General features: G+C 39.3%; 1 protein-coding gene across 6 annotated transcripts in view; it reads left to right on the forward strand.

Moving 5' to 3' along the window:
• MTA3 (metastasis associated 1 family member 3) overlaps positions 1-17,069 on the forward strand; it is a 165,041-nt gene that overhangs the window by 54,483 nt on the left and 93,489 nt on the right. For all 6 annotated transcript variants that reach the window (XR_009405297.1, XR_009405296.1, XR_009405298.1 and 3 more), the window contains exon 4: positions 2,166-2,292. Coding sequence is in view for 3 of the 6 variants with exons in the window: in XM_059405539.1 (XP_059261522.1) it covers positions 2,166-2,292 (127 nt within the window). In the remaining 3 variants the exon portion in view is untranslated. The remainder of the gene's footprint in view (positions 1-2,165; positions 2,293-17,069) is intronic.

Here is a 17,069-nt window from a genome sequence, read left to right on the forward strand (position 1 = left end):
ACCTGAGCTGAAGGCAGAGGCTTAACCCACTGAGCCACCCAGGGGCCCGTAAGTGAGCCTTTCTAAATCAGTTTTTCAGGTTCATTTTCAGTTGAAAGTTTTAAGAATTTGGAAGTATTGTAGAAAAGATCTGATACTTAATCCCATTCATTGCCCTTACACAGTTCAAAAACACTGCATAATTAGAAAATTATATATGTGATAAAATCTCATTTGTGGTTCTGGGTCTGTAAATGAGAATTTACAAGAATAGTGAGAAGCAGAAATATACCTCTGTGTGTGTGTGTGTGTGTGTGTGTGTGTTGTCCATCAGCGCCCCAAAAGTAAAGCCTCTGAATCCTAAACTTAAGCTCTTCCTACATAAAGAGCATCCTACCCCTTCGACTAGTCTTACCATCTGAGTCGCCCCCACTGCTATTCCCACCCAGCCTGGCCAGGTAAGGCTGCAAAGGGAGGATCTGTGAGCCCCTAGAGGTATTATATTAAGAAAGTTTTGTGTCTAAAATTACTTAGAATTATATTTGTAAATGATACTTGTTCATATTTTTCTTTACTTTTTAATTTTTTTTATTTTTAAAGATTTTATTTATTTATTTTAGAGAGAGAGAGAGAGAGAGAGAGAGCGAGCATAATAGGGGAGAAGGTCAGAGAGAGAAGCAGACTCCCCATGGAGCCTGATGCGAGACTCGATCCTGGGACTCCAGGATCATGACCTGAGCCGAAGGCAGTTGCCCAACCAACTGAGCTACCCAGGAGCCCTCATATTTTTCTTTAAAAAGATTATTAAATGCAGTGTTTTTTTCTTTTTTTTTTTTAAACTTTCGTGAAATGTTGCTGTCTCCTGTCCCTTGCTTCCAACCCTGTTTCTCAAGGGCAAATACTTTGAATTGTTTCTTCTCTAATAACTTACGCTCACTGCTTGTCTCTAGCATCTCAAATAGTGCCTGTTTGGGCACCTAATAAATCTTGGTTGAATGAATGAAAGATTATTCTTACTCTGTTTCCAGACTTGATAAATAGTTTATAATTTACAAGTACAATTCTAGGTTGATTATCATTTTTCCTCTTGAGTAACATTTCTCCACCATCTTAGGTTAGAATAGTGTTGATATTCATATAGAATTCCACTCTGATTCCAGATCTTTGCATGTGACCTATGTTTTCTTTCTGTAAACTTCTGTGATCTTATGTTAGCACTTAAAAAAAAAATTAAGTATGCTGGAAATTCAGTGTGGATGTGCCTCTCTTTCAGTAAGGGCAAATGTTCTTGAATCATTTCTTTGATAGGTCTTTCCTTACTCCCTCTCCCCACCAAAAGAGATGAAGAAGTGTGTTTTCACTATTGCTGTCTTTCTGAACTTCATGAATTATTTTTATTATATTTTATTTATTTTAGCTTTCGGGTATCACTTACTTATTTCTTTGTCTTAGTGTTGAAATTTCTGGGAGATTTCCTTAGCAGTACCTTCTAATCCTTCCATTAGCTTTTTGTGTGTTATCGAATTTTAAAAGTGTTAACCCTATTTCTTGTTTTCCGATTATTCTTTTTATTTTTTTTACTTTCTGGCTATTCTCTTTTTTAAATAGAATATTCCGGGATTTAGTTAGAGTATTGTCGATAGACTTTCAACCTTTCCTGCTGGCTTTTTCTCTTGCCCACCCCTCTTTCTCACAATACTTGATATCTTTGAGGTCTAAGTCACTTCAAGCTTTGGGCTTGCCTTCTCCTTGCATCTGTCTGTACATATATAGATTATCTCTTCCTTCTCTTGGCTAAGTTTGCACCTTTTTTTTTTTTTTTTGCATCTGCTTTCCATCCTCTAAAACTTTTTTTTGGCTGATTCTTCTATCGTTGTTTCCACTTTTATTGTCATTGAAATGTGTGTGCATTTTAATTGCTATTTGGTGTGGTTTTATGGGGGAAGAGGAGATAAATGCATATGTTCCATCTGCCATTTTAAAATTAGAGTTCTTCCTCTTTGTTTGTGGCCCCAATTCATGTAATTTTATGATTGTAATGCAAATGACAAGTTAGATATGTAAATTTAAAATAAAATAATGAAAGATGGTTTGAAGAAAATTTTGAGTGAAAAGTTAATCTGTCTTGATGTCCAGATAGATAATGTGCCCTGTAATAATGCATTCTTTGAATTTTATTTGTGTAGAAGAAATTGAGGAAGAATCGGAAACCACAATTGAAGCCGACTTGACGGATAAACAGAAGCATCAGCTAAAACATAGGGAGCTCTTCTTGTCACGCCAGTATGAATCTCTGCCTGCAACGCATATCAGGTAAGAGCACCTTAGAGGCTGATAGGAAGTATTCAGTAATATCGTGGCAAAGAGAAAAAACACAGAACAGCCTTCTTTGAAGCATTTCTAAATTTGCCTCATGATCTTGCTCAACTTGGTTTACTAAAGGCATCATAATGGGATTTTATCTAGGAAATGTATAGTGTGATTACCTTATTAAAGCCCTGCAGGTGTTCTATAGTCAAGTGACCTCTGCTTGAATCCAGACTTTCCCAATCCACATGCATGCCTCTTCGCATCCTGCAGAAGAGTGTCCCGCAACCACCAGGAAGTGCTGGTTTTCTCCAGTTCCTAGAATGTTACAGATGGGGGCATTAGAATCCTAGAACTAAAACACAAGATCTGGTTCCCAGGCGAGTGATTCTTGACCTTGTAGAATATATGGCCTTTTACTTTCTTTGGAGGATCTCTGGGATGAAAACTATATTTTGTATTACTTAACTCGTTTCTGCTCTGTACTTTGATGGGAAGCCAAAGTGAAAAAATTCTGTCCCTGGTTTGTAGTTTTGGGGGTTGTGGAGGAACGCTGGTGGCCTTTTATGAAATGTGCTGGTGGTAACATTTAAGCATACATATCTTGGAAGACTAACAAAATGTTTGAACTCAAAAGGTAGGCAGTTACTGATTGTCAAGGTCAGGTCAGCTTCAGAAAGTAGTTGGCATTTATTCAACCTCAGAGACACAGTGGGGCGAGCCTGGCGGCCTGCGGGTGACGGCAGGGCGCTGTGTGTGAGGGAGGAAATTGTCATTGTCCGCCTCAAGTTACTGCAAGTTTTTCAGCTTTTGTTCATAATCTTTACTTAATTCACCTCTCTACTAGTCATGATTATCTTAAAAATGGTTTATCTAGGGGTGACTGGGTGGTTCAGTGGGTTAAGCCTCTGCCTTCAGCTCAGGTCATGATCTTGGTCAGGGTCCTGGGATCGAGCCCTGCATCTGGGCTCCCTGCTCAGTGGGAAGCCTGCTTTCCCCTCTCTCTCTGCCTGCCTCTCTGCCTACTTGTGATCTCTTCTCTGCCAAATAAATAAATCTTTTAAAAAATGGTTTATCTAGAGAAATATGGTATATTAACTTTATTTCAAAAATTAGCCCCCTGTCTTCCCCCCAGTGTGGGTATTGAATCTGTCTTTTTTGGCCTAAGTCAGGTTTGGAGACTTACTTAAGCTGTGATTTGGTCCTTGTATCACACACACACACACCCCCACGCACCCACCCAGTTCCCAGGACTTTTGTGCATATTTCTCTTTTCAGAAATGGATGCAGAGTTTCTAAAGCAGAAAATGTATGACAGAGATACTGGAATTCCTCGTGCTCCAAATCTTTTCAGAAATAATTTGATCTCAGTAGTTAACATGACAGCATTGCTGAAGAAGTTTTAAATTTTTTTTAAATTTGAGAACATTTTAAATATTTATTTATTATTTATTTAAATTAAATTTAGTTAATATATAGTATATCATTAGCTTGAGGGGTAGAATTTAGTGATTCATCAGTTGCATACACTACCCATGCTCATTATATCAAGTGTCCTCCTTAAGGCCCATCACCCAGTTACTCCATCCCCCTCCACCTCCCCTCCAGCAACCCTCAGTTTGTTCCCTATTGTTAAGAATCTCGTATGGTTTGCTTCCCTTTCTGTTTTTATCTTATTTTATTTTTCCTCCCTTTCCCCTGTGTTCATCTGTTTTGTTTCTTAAATTCCACATATGAGTGAAATCGTATGGTATTTGTCTTTCTCTGACTTATTTCACTTGTAGATACCCTCTAGTTCCAGCCATGTCATTGCAGATGGCAAGATTTCATTCTGTGTGTTTTTATTTTTTTTTAATAATTTTTTTTTTTTTTTTTAAGATTTTATTTATTTATTTGACAGAGAGAAATCACAAGTAGATGGAGAGGCAGGCAGAGAGAGAGAGAGAGAAGCAGGCTCTCCGCTGAGCAGAGAGCCCGATGCGGGACTCGATCCCAGGACTCTGAGATCATGACCTGAGCCGAAGGCAGCGGCTTAACCCACTGAGCCACCCAGGCGCCCGATTTCATTCTTTTTGATGGCTGAGTAATATTCCATTGTGTGTCTATACCACATCTTCTTTATCCATTCATCTGTTGATGGACATCTGGGCTCTCTCTATACTTTGGCTATTGTGGACATTGCTGCTGTAAGCACTGGGGTGCATGTGCCCCTCGAATCACTATATTTGTATCCTTGGGATAAATATTAATAGTGCAGTTGCTGTTTCCCAGAGTGGCTGCACCAGCTTGCCTTCTCACCCAACAGTGTAAGAGGGTTCCCCTTTCTCTGTGTCCTCACCAACATCTGTTTTCCCTGAGTTGTTAATTTTAGCCATTTTGACTGGTGTGAGGTGGTATCTCATTATGGTTTCAACTTGTATTTCTCTGATGCTGAGTAATATTGAACATTTTCTCATGTGTCTATTAGCTCTTCGACTTTATTAGGTTTTTTAGGGAACACTGTGTTTCAATTGGCTAGAGTTGGGCTGCCTGGGTGGCTCAGTGGGTTAAGTAAGCCTCTGCCTTCAGCTCAGGTTCATGATCACAGGGTCCTGGGATCGAGTCCCGCATCGGGCTCTCTGCTGCGCAGGGAGCCTGCTCCTTCCTCTCTCTCTCTACTTGTGATCTCTCTCTGTCAGATAAATAAAATCTTTAAAAAAAAAATTGGCTAGAGTTAGTATATTCTGTGTGACTTGGGTCCTTTGCTGGAAAAAATAATCATGCCAGGTAATGTAGAAACAGTCAGTTTATCTACCAATGGGGTATTTCAAGAAGTAGGAAAGTAAGCTAATTTTTGTTCAAATCGATGGAACATGAAAACATATTTCATAATTTTCTTAAAGACGTAGATAATAAATGCCGAAGAGCCATACGCATTTATTACTTAATTGGAGGAAGCTAGAATATAAAGATTCATTTTAAACTCAAGAAGTAATGTGGCTAGTCATAAGAATCTTGCCAGAACGAGAATCTGACAAATGGTTTTAAAAATGTATCCAAAACATGCAAGTACATTTTTAATTTACCATCCTGATAGCTTAGAATCTGTTTATAAGTAATGTTTCCTTTAACAGATTGCTTGGAATGGAAAAACTAGTAATGTGTTTTTCATCATCCATAAAAACTGAGACAATATATTGAAATATAATTATTAGGACACCTCTGTGTTGAACACAGAAATTACATAGAATATAGGATCATTCATTCAGTCACTGTTGAACATGTTTTCTGAGTATATTCTAGATTAAGGCATTTACTAGGTACTTAATAAGTTAAGATGAGGTCCCCATCTTACAAATTTAAGGAGTTTATCGGGTGAATTTACTGGCAATTCTTTTGAATTATGATGCGTTATAAACATTTGGGGCTTTTAATTTTTGTTGTTCTGTTCTCTAAGTTGAGAGGGAGTAGTACAGAGCCACAATTTGTCATCTGTGGCTTTCATTGCCAAACAGCTGAATGGGGTTAGGGGCAGTCTCTGGCCAAAGCACAGAGCCGTGCTAGCCAGCCCTCATGCTGATGTAAACAAGTGCACATTGGAGTGATCTTCACATTTTGCTAATGTTGAAGTCATGCCCTATCTATTTCTGCTGTAACAGGAGAAAATTACTGAAGCCCCATTGTTCTTTGGCAGCAAAGAGGGGTAATTTGGTGAATACTGGCTTTTTATTCTCCAGGGACATTATCAAGTGCCCAGAATTTCCTCAGTGGCATATGGAACGTAGGAGAAAACCTGACTGAGGCATTCCTGAGGTCCTTTGTAGTTTGTGAGCCACAATACTCACTGGATATTGTAAGCATTTCACAGTGGCATGGAGGCAACTCTTTGTTCCTTCTGATTCCACTGGCAGAGAGGGAGAGTCACCAGGACCAGGACGGTTCTGGATAGTTAGGGATTTACTTTGTGTTCGTGAGCTAGGTAGGACTTGAACAATGAAAACATCTTTGGAATGCTTTTTGGGGGTGCAGGAAGAGAGGCAGCTCACATCATGCACAGTGCCTGAAGTCATTACTAACAGATGATATGCCGCAAACTCTCTAAAGCACTATAACATTGTTATGTCACATGCTGGACCTGTTCTGGATATATAATACTGTATTCAGTCTTAGACCATATTTATCAACCTTGGCTTTTAAAAATTCTGACATTCATCGAACCTTTGTGACAGATGTTATTCCAGTTGCTTTATATGTATTTTATTTACTCCTCACAGACTTTATAAAGTAGGTCCTGTTATCCCCATTTTATAGACGAGACTGAAGCCTGAAAAGGTTAAGTAACCTGTCAGTTTCATGACTTTTATATAGCAGATTGGGAGATTGAACCCAGACCACATGGCTGCAGATAGACAGAATTATGAAGTGTACATGACTGGAGGTGTTAAACAGCATCAGAGATAAAAGAAAAGCTATTGAGTTACTTGTTGGATGGGTAGGCTCTCTGATATTTTATTTTTTCACATAATTTTCTACTCAGATGTTCAGGTCAACAGGACAGACTACATTAAAAACTAAGTTAAACATATAAACTATACTATTATACTAAAAGATGCTGCTGCTGCTAGATGTACAGTAGCCGCTGGGACCTACCTGCTTGATTGGGTTCCTGAGTTTATGGATATAACTTGTATTTGGTCCAGTGTCAGTTTTTTCCACATCTTGAACACAAAAAGCTTGGCTTTTTAAAAGCTGCTAATTACAGCATTCTGCGTATGATGATTAATGCCTCTTCCCAGCCTCTGGTGCAGGTAGTTAGTCATTTAAAAAGAGCCAGTTCTTTCCTGTTTGCCAACTTGGGATTCTGGATCACAGCCTTTGAAGTTATGCTTCATTATGTCTTAAAAGCATTTTCTTAGGTACCTGTTGATTATTGGCCTCAAATATTTCCTGCAGTAAGGGCTTTTGGACCTGATGATTTGTCCTCTAAGTCTGTCCTTATTGTGAAGACAGAGTGATGGTGGAGAAAGCATTATATCCATGTTGTTAGACTTGGCCCTCATTCAGAGCATCAGTGGTAAGGATCCTGCCTGCCTCATTGCTTAACCTCGTCCATGCATTTTAAGAAGTTCAGAGAAGCTATTTCAGAAAGTGATGTCAGCGGTAGGGTAAGTCTTAAAGACATAAATGCACATAGTGTTCAAGTAGTCCCTTCATGGCAGGGTGCCTCAGAGAAATCCTTACTTCTTATCCCTTTAAACAAATTTTAAGCTAGGATTCCAGAATATAGACATCACCATCATCATGATCTCTGTTCTTGCTCTGTAGAAGACGGGCTGTAACCACAATCGGTGGGAACCTCTCCTTGGTTTCTGCCATGCTGCTGCTGCATGGTTTCCTCACCTCCAAAATGAGGAGCTTTCTTAATTCAATTGAAAAAATATCTTGAGCAGCCATTAAAAATCTTGGGGCTTATGTATAATTTGTCTCGATTGTTCTAGACAGGCATCATCTTAGAGTGTAAGATTCTTGAAGGTTGGTGTCTTTATTTTTCTTTTTCCTGCCTGCTGTGGAACACTGCACGAAACAGCCAGTCAGAATTCGAAGTTTGCATTGTTTTCATTTAAGTACCTATTCTTGAAGGGAATAAAAAGTCATCAACAGAGAGTAAAATAATCTCTTCTCAACTATTACTGATCATAAGTGAAGTTTTAGATTATGTGCCTCCCTCCTTTCATGAGAATGAAGGATTGGATGTCTGGAATTACAGGTTACTCGGGACTCTCAGAGAGTGAGTTATCAGAGTCAGTGTCAGGCTTTTACCTGGAGGGCTAGGCAGAGGATAGGAAGTTGTTTCTGTGTGCATACTATCACTGAATAATGTGAGTTTATGAACAGTAGAGAGCAACCATGAGAAAGGGAGAAATTGAAGTTTCTAGCGAGCAGGAGTTACTTGAAGGATGGAAGACCAGAGTTCTTTTCTTGATCCCCAATATTGGTAAGGTTAGGGAAATAGATAAATAACTCTAATATATTTGAGTGTTACTATAATTAGAAACATCAGATTATAATATGTGCATATCTAATAGTTCCATTATTTGGATTTTATTTAACTGAAGTTCCGGATGCAAGTTTGTAGAGAGATACATACTCATTTGTTGTCTATTGAAGACTTATTTTATTTAGTCAGTAGTTTTTACTTTGTGAATAAATGAAATCATTCTCATTAGTAAGTATGTGTCTGCATCATGAGTATAAATAGGAATTTGGTATTTGATAGGTTTTAGATTTAATATCAGAAAATGCAAGCAACTTTTTTTTTAAAAAAAGATTTTATTTATTCATTTGAGGGAGAGTGAGAGAGAGAAGCATATTCCCTACTGAGCAGGGTGCCCAATGTGGGGCTTGATCCCAGGACCTTGGGATCATGACCTGAGCTGAAGGGAGACACTTAACTGACTGAGCCACCCAGGTGCCCTGCAAGCAACTTTCATCTTTAGGGTTTCCCATATTTTGGGTTTTCTTCCTGAAATGCAAACACATCAGACATAGAATGGGAAGAAGTTTATTTTATGATTTGCAAATTTGTACATTAGACAGAGAGGGAAAAGACCATTTTGATTTCATTTTTATCACTTTCCTTGCTGACAACATGGCTGGTTCTAACAAAGACAGAATAGATGGAAATTCACTGAGAACTCTGCTTTATCCTCCTTTCTCCAGTAGCAGTAAACTAGGATCATTAACTATTGGTGCTATGTGATGCAGACCTGTTTTTAATTTAAGGGTACATTTTCCTTGCAAAATGCTCTTTCTTTCAAGAATCATTGTCAGTTCAGAGGCGCTTGTGTGGCATAGTCAGGTGTCTGACTCTTGGTTCTAACTCAGGTTCTGATCTCAGAGTCATGTGATTGAGCCCCAGCATTAAAATTTTAAAGATTTGGGGCACCTGGGTGGCTCAGTCGGGTAAAGCCTCTGCCTTTGGCTTGAGTCATGGTCCTGGGGTCTTGGGATCGAGCCCCATGTCGGGCTCTCTGGTCAGCAGGGGGCCTGCTTCCCCCCGCCACCCCCTTCCGCCTGCCTCTCTGCCTACTTGTGATCTCTCTCTCTGTGTCAAATAAAAAAAAAAAAACAATTTTGAAACTTTAAAGATTTTATTTGAGAGAGAGAGAGATTACATGAGAGAACAAAAGCAGTGGGGAGGGGCAGAGGCAGAGGGAAAAGCAGACTCCTGGCTGAGCAGGGAACCTGAAGAGGGCCTCCATCCCAGGACCCTGGGACCACAACCCGAGCCGAAGGGAGATACTTAACCTACAGAGCCACCCAGGTGCCCCTACATATTAAAATTTTAAAATAAATATGTTTATTTTCTGATAGTGAAAGAGTTTTAATTTATTGTTTAAATGTTGAAAATACAGGAAGAGGCACGTACACAAGCACATACCCTTGTCATTTCTGCATTCAGCACCACTGACATTTAGATGTGTCATTCCTGCATTTCTCTTTTCTACTCTTAATGTGTACCATTGGACTGGGGCTGTGCATTGCCAGAAGTACCCAGGAATGGCAGAGGCACTGCATTCCATGTGTGTGGGACTTCCTCTCTCATTAAGTAGTGCTTAACACTTCTTCTTTTTTTTTTTTTTTTTAAATAGTGCTTACTCTTCAGCGCCACTGGGATCATCTTTGCTCTTTCTAGGTTGGTTGGTTTGTTTTTAAATATTTGAGAAATGTGGTTGGAAAAAGGAACAATGGAACAGCAGGAGGAGGGGAGGACCGTTAAATAAAGGCTGGAAAAATTCCATTCTTGAGAAGCTGACAGACATGCCTGATAAGTTTGATATATGTGAGGGAGCAGAGTAAAACTAGAGTAAGAATACTTTGTCACTCAGAAACAGTGCTCATTCAAAAACAAATCCAAGTGTCACCGCCCTGGAATAGGCAAAGATTTCCTGTGATCATGAAGGTACTACTCTTCAATGTTTTCTTGAAGTTTGACTGTTTTACCTTTTGTATTTTTTAACCCCCCCTTTGAAAAAAAAAAAAAGGTAGCGGCTCTGGGGTGGCTCAGTGGGTTAATCCTCTGCCTTCAGCTCAGGTCATGGTGTCAGAGTCCTGGGATCGAGCCCCTCATAGGGCTCTCTGCTCAGTGGGGATCCTGCTTCCTCCTCTCTCTCTGCCTGCCTCTCTGCCTACTTGTGATCGCTCTCTCTGTCAAATAAATAAATAAAATATTTAAAAATAAATAAATAATAATTTTTTTTTTTTTTTTTTAAAAAGGAAGTTCTGTACCCAGCAGGGGGCTCATACTCACAACCTAATCAAGAGTCTCATGCTCCACCAACTGAGCCAGCCAGGTGCCCCACCTTTTGTGTGTAAGTCTGTTTTATGTATATGGTGTGAAGAGGGGTTAGTCAGAAAACTAAGATTAAAAGATACGTTTAGGGTGCCTAGGTGACTCAACCGGTTAAGCCTCCAGCTCTTGGTTTTGGCTAGGTCATGATCTCAGCGTTGTGAGATTGAGCCACTGGGTTCCGCGCTGGGTGTAGAGCCAGTTTAAGATTCTCTCTCTCCCTCTCTCCTGCTCCCAAAAAAGAGATATCATTTACAGTGTCATCAAAAAGCATCAAACACCTAAAATAAATCTAAAGAAAGGTGTATGAGAAAAGGGGAAGGATGTGCAAAACTTACATAGAAACTACAAAGGATTGCTGACGGAATTAGATAAGTGTGTGTAAATTGAGAAGCTGTTTCCAAAATTTATGAGAATGGGAAGGACCAAGAACATTGAAAGCAACAGTGTTTTCAGAGCTTTGTTTGTGGACTCCTGAGTGTCACTTAGACCTTTTCAGGGGCTTTGTGAGATGGAAACGATTTTATAACAATAGTAACATGCTACTTGCCTTTTCTATGTGTTGATTTTGCAAAAGCTGTTGTGGGTAAAGTCAACATGAACCAAGTCAGGGGCACTAACTTGTGCTAGAGTTGTCACTGTGTTCTTCACCTCTGTGCATTTCCAGTAAATCAAACAAAAAACTAAAATGACAAGTTCCACTTAAGAATGTTCTTGATTGACAGGGGCGCCTGGGTGGCTCAGTGGGTTAAGCCTCTACCTTCGGCTCAGGTCATGATCCCAGGGGCCTGGGATCGAGTCCCGCATTGGGCTCTCTGCTCAGCAGGGAGCCTGCTTCTCCTCATCTCTCTCTCTGTCTCTCTCTCTGCCTATTTGTGATCTCTCTCTCTGTCAAATAAATAAATAAAATCTTTAAAAAAAAAAAAAAGAATGTTCTTGACAAAATAGTACAATTTATTATTTTAATAAATTTCAATTCCTCCTGTTTAATTTTTTAATTTTTTTATTTTTTAGGGGTGGGATAGAGGGCGAGGGAGAGAGAAATGCGAGCAGGCTGTGCACTGAGTGTGGAGCTGGATGCGGGGCTGGATCTCACCACCCTGATACTATGACCTGGGGTGAAACCAAGAGTCAGAGGCTTAACCCACTGAGCCATTGAGGCTATTGTCTTCCAGAATTTTCATGAAATCTTTGAAACCGTTGTGGGTGATGGCCTGTTTTTGAATGGTTTTAGGTTCTTTTATTTCTAACTCTCTTACTTTCATTTTAAAGGCATCTCAGAAAAGAGGAGATAAACATTTGAGCTTTGTCTGTCATTTAATTAATTATTATTCTGTTCAGGCTCTAAAAGTAATACCCACCCCACATTAGAATGCTGTTAAACTTCTCTCAGGTCACTAAAAAATACAGTTTACAGTATTGGGACTTGTCTCTCTGTGTCTCTTTGTTCAAGTAGACTTGTCAAACTATTTGGGAAATGCATTGTGACTCTGATAAGTTTATTCACCAGTGAAAAAACATTTCCATCCATTTCTGAAAGTTGGAATTTGAAAAATTTTTTGATCCATGTTTTACTTAGAGCAAATAATATTTGAAGGTAAAATTTTTCTTTAGGTGGTCATGCATATCAGAAACTAATGTATGAACTGAAAATGTGTATCTATGGAGTAGAGTTTTTTTTTTTTTTTTTTTTTAAATAAAAAATGTTCCAGAGACTGTGAAGCTGTAGTTAATAGATGAGAGTTGATGGGAATAGATTGCCATAGTGAGTTTATGAATTGGCATGGTTGGGGGACAGTATATCCATATATGGTTTGAAGTAAATTGGCATCCAAAAGCAGTGGATAATAAAGAAAATGTGTTTTGTTGTCAAGATCGCAGAAAACTGATCTGCTCCCCTCCTTTTAAAAAACATAAACATCTGGTTGGAAGAACAAATACTGTTAAAATGTCTATACTGCCCATAATAATCTACAGATTTAATGCAGTCCCTATCAAAATACCAATAGTATTTTTCACAGAACTAGAACAAATATCCCTAAAATTTGTATGGAACCACCAGAAGACCTCAAACAGCCAAAGCAATCCTGAAAAAGAAAAACTTAACTGGAAGTATCACAATTCCAGACTTCAAGTTATATTACAAAGCAGTAGTACTTAAAACAGTATGGCACTGGTATAAAAGTAGATATACATAGATCAATGGAGCAGACTAGAAAATCCAGAAATAAACCCATAATTATATGGTCAATTAATCTTTGACAAAGGAAGAACGAATATGCTGTGGGAGAAAGTCTTCTTCAAGTAAGTATTGGGAAAACTGGATAGCTAATTACATGCAAAAGAATAAAATTGGACCATATTTTTTTACCATATACAAAAGAAAAAACCCCACTAAAAATGAGTTAAAGACCTAAATGTGAGACCAGAAACCATAAAAATCATTGAAGACAGCACAGGCAATAATTTCCCTGACATCAGTTGTAACACAATTTTCCAAGATATATCTCCTGAGGCAAGAGTAATAAAAGCAAAAATAAGCTATTTAGGGGGCACCTGTGTAGCTCAATTGTAAAGCATCTGCCTTTGGCTCGGGTCGTGGTCCCAGGGTCCTGGGATTGAGCCCCATGTCAGGTTCCCTGCTCAGCAGGAAGACTGCTTCTCCCTCTCCCACTCCCCCTTGCTTGTGTTCCCTCTCTTGCTGTCTCTCTTTCTGTCAAATAAATAAATAAAACCTTAAAAAATAACCAACAAAACTATTTAGGACTACATCAGAATAAAAAGTTTCTGTACAGTGAAGGAAAAAAATCAAAATTAAAAGGCATCCTACGGAATGGGAGAAGATATTTGCAAATGACATATCCAATAAAGGATTAATATGTAAAATATATGAGGAACTTACTCAGCTCAACACCGAAAAAATAGATAATCTGATGAAAAATGAGTAGAAGACCTAAACAAACATTTCTCCAAAGAAGACATATAGATGACTGACAGGCACATAAAAAGATTTTGTTCAGCATCACTTATCATCAGGGAAAAGTTTCAGGCAAACTGAAACTATACTGTCAGAATGGCGAAAATTAAAAACTCAAGAAACAAGTGTTGGTGAAGATGTGGATAAAAAAGCAACCCCCTTGGGACACCTGGATGGCTCAGTCTGTTAAGCATCTGCCTTCAGCTCAGGTCGTGATCCCAGGGTGCTGGGGTCAAGTCTCGTATTCTTGGGCTCCTTGCTCGGCAGGAAGCCTGCTTCTCCCTCTGCCTCTGTCCCAGCTGTGTGCTCTCTCTCACTGATAAATAAAATCTTAAAAAAACAAACAACAAAACAAACACTTCTCTATTTCAAAAAAAAAAAAAAAAAAAGGAAACCCTCTTGCATTGTTGGGAATGTGAACCGGTGCAGCCACTTTAGAAAACAGTATGTGGTTTCCTCAAACAATTAAAAATAGGAAAAAAAATTTAAAATACTCACTACTGGGTATTTACCCCCAAAATACAAAAACACGAATTCAAAGGGGTACATGTACCGCTGTGTTTATTGCAGCATTGTTCACAATAGTCAAACTATGGAAGCAGCCCAAGATAGGTGAATGGATAAAGAAGATGTGGGGTGTGTGCGTGCACAAATACACACAGGAACATTGCTCAACCATGAAAAAGAATGAAATCTTGCCATCTGCAAAAAGGTGGCTGGAGCTGGAGAATATAATGCTAACTGAAATAAGTCAGTCAGAGAAAGACAAATACCATATGATCTCACTCATGTGTGGAATTTAAGAAACAAAACAAAAGAGCAAAGGAGAAAAGAGACAAACCAAGAAATAGACTCTTTATATAGAGAGAACAAACTGATAGTTATCAGAATGGGGTGGGGTAGGGGCATGAGTGAAATAGGTGATGGGAATTATAGCATTCACTTAATCACGATGAAAAATAATTTTTAAAAATGTAAACAGTAGGCCCTTGGGTGGCATAGTAGGTTAAACGACTCTTGGGGCGCCTGGGTGGCTCAGTGGGTTAAGCTGCTGCCTTCGGCTCGGGTCATGATCTCAGAGTCCTGGGATCGAGCCCCACATTGGGCTCTCTGCTCAGCAGGGAGCCTGCTTCCTCCTCTCTCTCTCTCTCCTGCCTCTCTGCCTGCTTGTGATCTCTCTCTGTCAGATAAATAAATCTTTAAAAACAAAAACAAAAACAAAAAAATGTCTGACTCTTGGTTTCAGCTCAGGTCCTGATCTCAGGGTCATATGATCAAGCCCTGAGTCAGGTTCCATGTTTAGCACAGAGTCTGCTTGGGACACTCTCTTCCTTTGGGGCACTTGGGTGGCTCAGTCATTAAGTGTCTGCCTTTGGCTCAGACCCTGATCCCAGGGTCCTGGAATTGAGCCCCACATCGGGCTCCTTGCTCCGTGGGAAGCCTTTTTCTCCCCCTCCCACTCCTCCTGCTTGTGTTCCCTCTCTTGCTGTGTCTCTCTGTCAGATAAATAAAATCATAAAAAAAAAATGTAAACATTTGGGGAGGATATGTAATATATTGACATGGCTCAAAATCATAGTATGGGGTTCAAAATCAAAATGTGGAGTACACAGTACAATTTCTTGCTCCTATATAGCCCCCCAGCCTATCACTATTCCTAGAATCTTGTGTATACTTCTAGAAACATTTCATGTACATAGAAGAAATGAGATGTGTGTGTTTGTGTCTGTAATAAGTCGTGGAGTAAATTATACACTATTATATTATACGTTGTGAACATGCTATAAAGGCACCTACCTATTTGAGTTGTATCTTTCCACAGAAAGCTTTATTCAGTCAAAGCAAGGTTAACATAATTGTAAACTGGGGGTTTACAAACTCAGTGACGTTTGTAATTGTGACAGTTGTAAACTGGGGTTCCGGACTCAGTGACATTTCACTATACATTCAACTTGCCTTCATACAGGGCACACAAAGCAAAGCACAGTACAAAGTCACACAGCAGATAAGATACAGGAAGGGGTAAGAAGTAAACCAACCAGCTGCTAAGTCAGTCTGTGAGTGCACAGTTGAGATGAGGTCTTGGTCCCATTCAGGTCAGCTCTTGGTGCTTACTGCTTATTAGGTTCGATCACTGGAGCATCTCTGTTGTGGTCAGAGATCAATCTGGCAGAGCTTTCAGGGGGCAGTTGCCTTTTTAATGCGCCCAGACACGGAAGGGTCAGCATCTAGAGAGTATGTTTGCTGCAGAAGTCGTTCATTTTTAAAGAATAGTTAGTCCTGGGCCTGGGCCTTGCGGGTCTCTTCTAGTTGTACTGATTATCAACTCTCAGTTCTTCCGGGCTGTCTTGGCTTTGCGGGTTATCAGTTTTGGAAGCCATCAGCCCATGCTGGTTTCTGTGGTATCTGGTCTTAACTATAATGCCCTTGGCATTACATCACTGCTTGACATGAGTCACTGCTTGACATGAGTGACTCCATCTTACTGTCTGTGTTGTGGTTTTTAAATGAAATTATTTTGGTCATAATTCCATATCTGATAGCAAAGATCTGCTTCATTCTTTTCTGTAGCTGTTTTATATGTCTAATTTGTTTAATCCTAATTGACAAACAACTGGTTCATTTTAGTCTTTTGGTGTTAAAATGAATCCTGCAAAGAATAGACTTGGTCTATTCAAAGAATAGACTTGGTCACTTCACAGTGTGATTTTGAGGAGATGTACAAAATAAATTTTACCAAGTAAAATAGATGAGAATGTCCTAATTATGTTTTTTGGATTTTGTATTTATTTGTATTTCTGTGCAGGGAGATTCAAGTGAAAAAGGATTTGTGATTTGTTTTTTGTTTTATGGGTTGTTTTACTTTTTTTTTTTTTTTAAGATTTTATTTATTTATTTGACAGACAGAGATCACAAGTAGGCACAGAGGCAGGCAGAGAGAGAGAGGAGGAAGCAGGCCTACTGCTAAGCAAAGAGCCAGATGTGGGGCTCCATCCCAGGACTCTGGGATCATGACCTGAGCTGAAGGCAGAGGCTTTAACCCACTGAGCTATCCAGGCGCCCGGGGTTGTTTTACTTTTTAGGGTTTTGTAATTTTTAAGTTTAAGTCTGTGAGGCCGGCCTTTTTTGTCATCTTTAGAGAAAACAACAACCAAAAATGTTAACTAAAGCTCTATGCCTAATGTGGGGGTTGAACTCAAAACCCCACATGCTCTAGTGAGTGAATCAGCCAGGTGACCTGAGAAAACAAATTTTTCAAAAAGATTTATTTATTTATTTATTTATTTATTTGATAGAGATCACAAGTAGGCAGAGAGGCATGCAGAGAGAGAGAGGAAGGGAAGCGTGCTCCCTGCCAAGCAGAGAGCCAGGACCCTGGGATCATGACCTAAGCCAAAGGCAGAGGCTTTAACCCACTGAGCCATCCAGGCGCCCCCTGAGAAAACAATTTTTAAAAGACTTATGTTTATTGAAAAA

This window comes from Mustela nigripes, chromosome 7, assembly GCF_022355385.1.
Source record: "Mustela nigripes isolate SB6536 chromosome 7, MUSNIG.SB6536, whole genome shotgun sequence".
NCBI lineage: Eukaryota > Metazoa > Chordata > Mammalia > Carnivora > Mustelidae > Mustela > Mustela nigripes.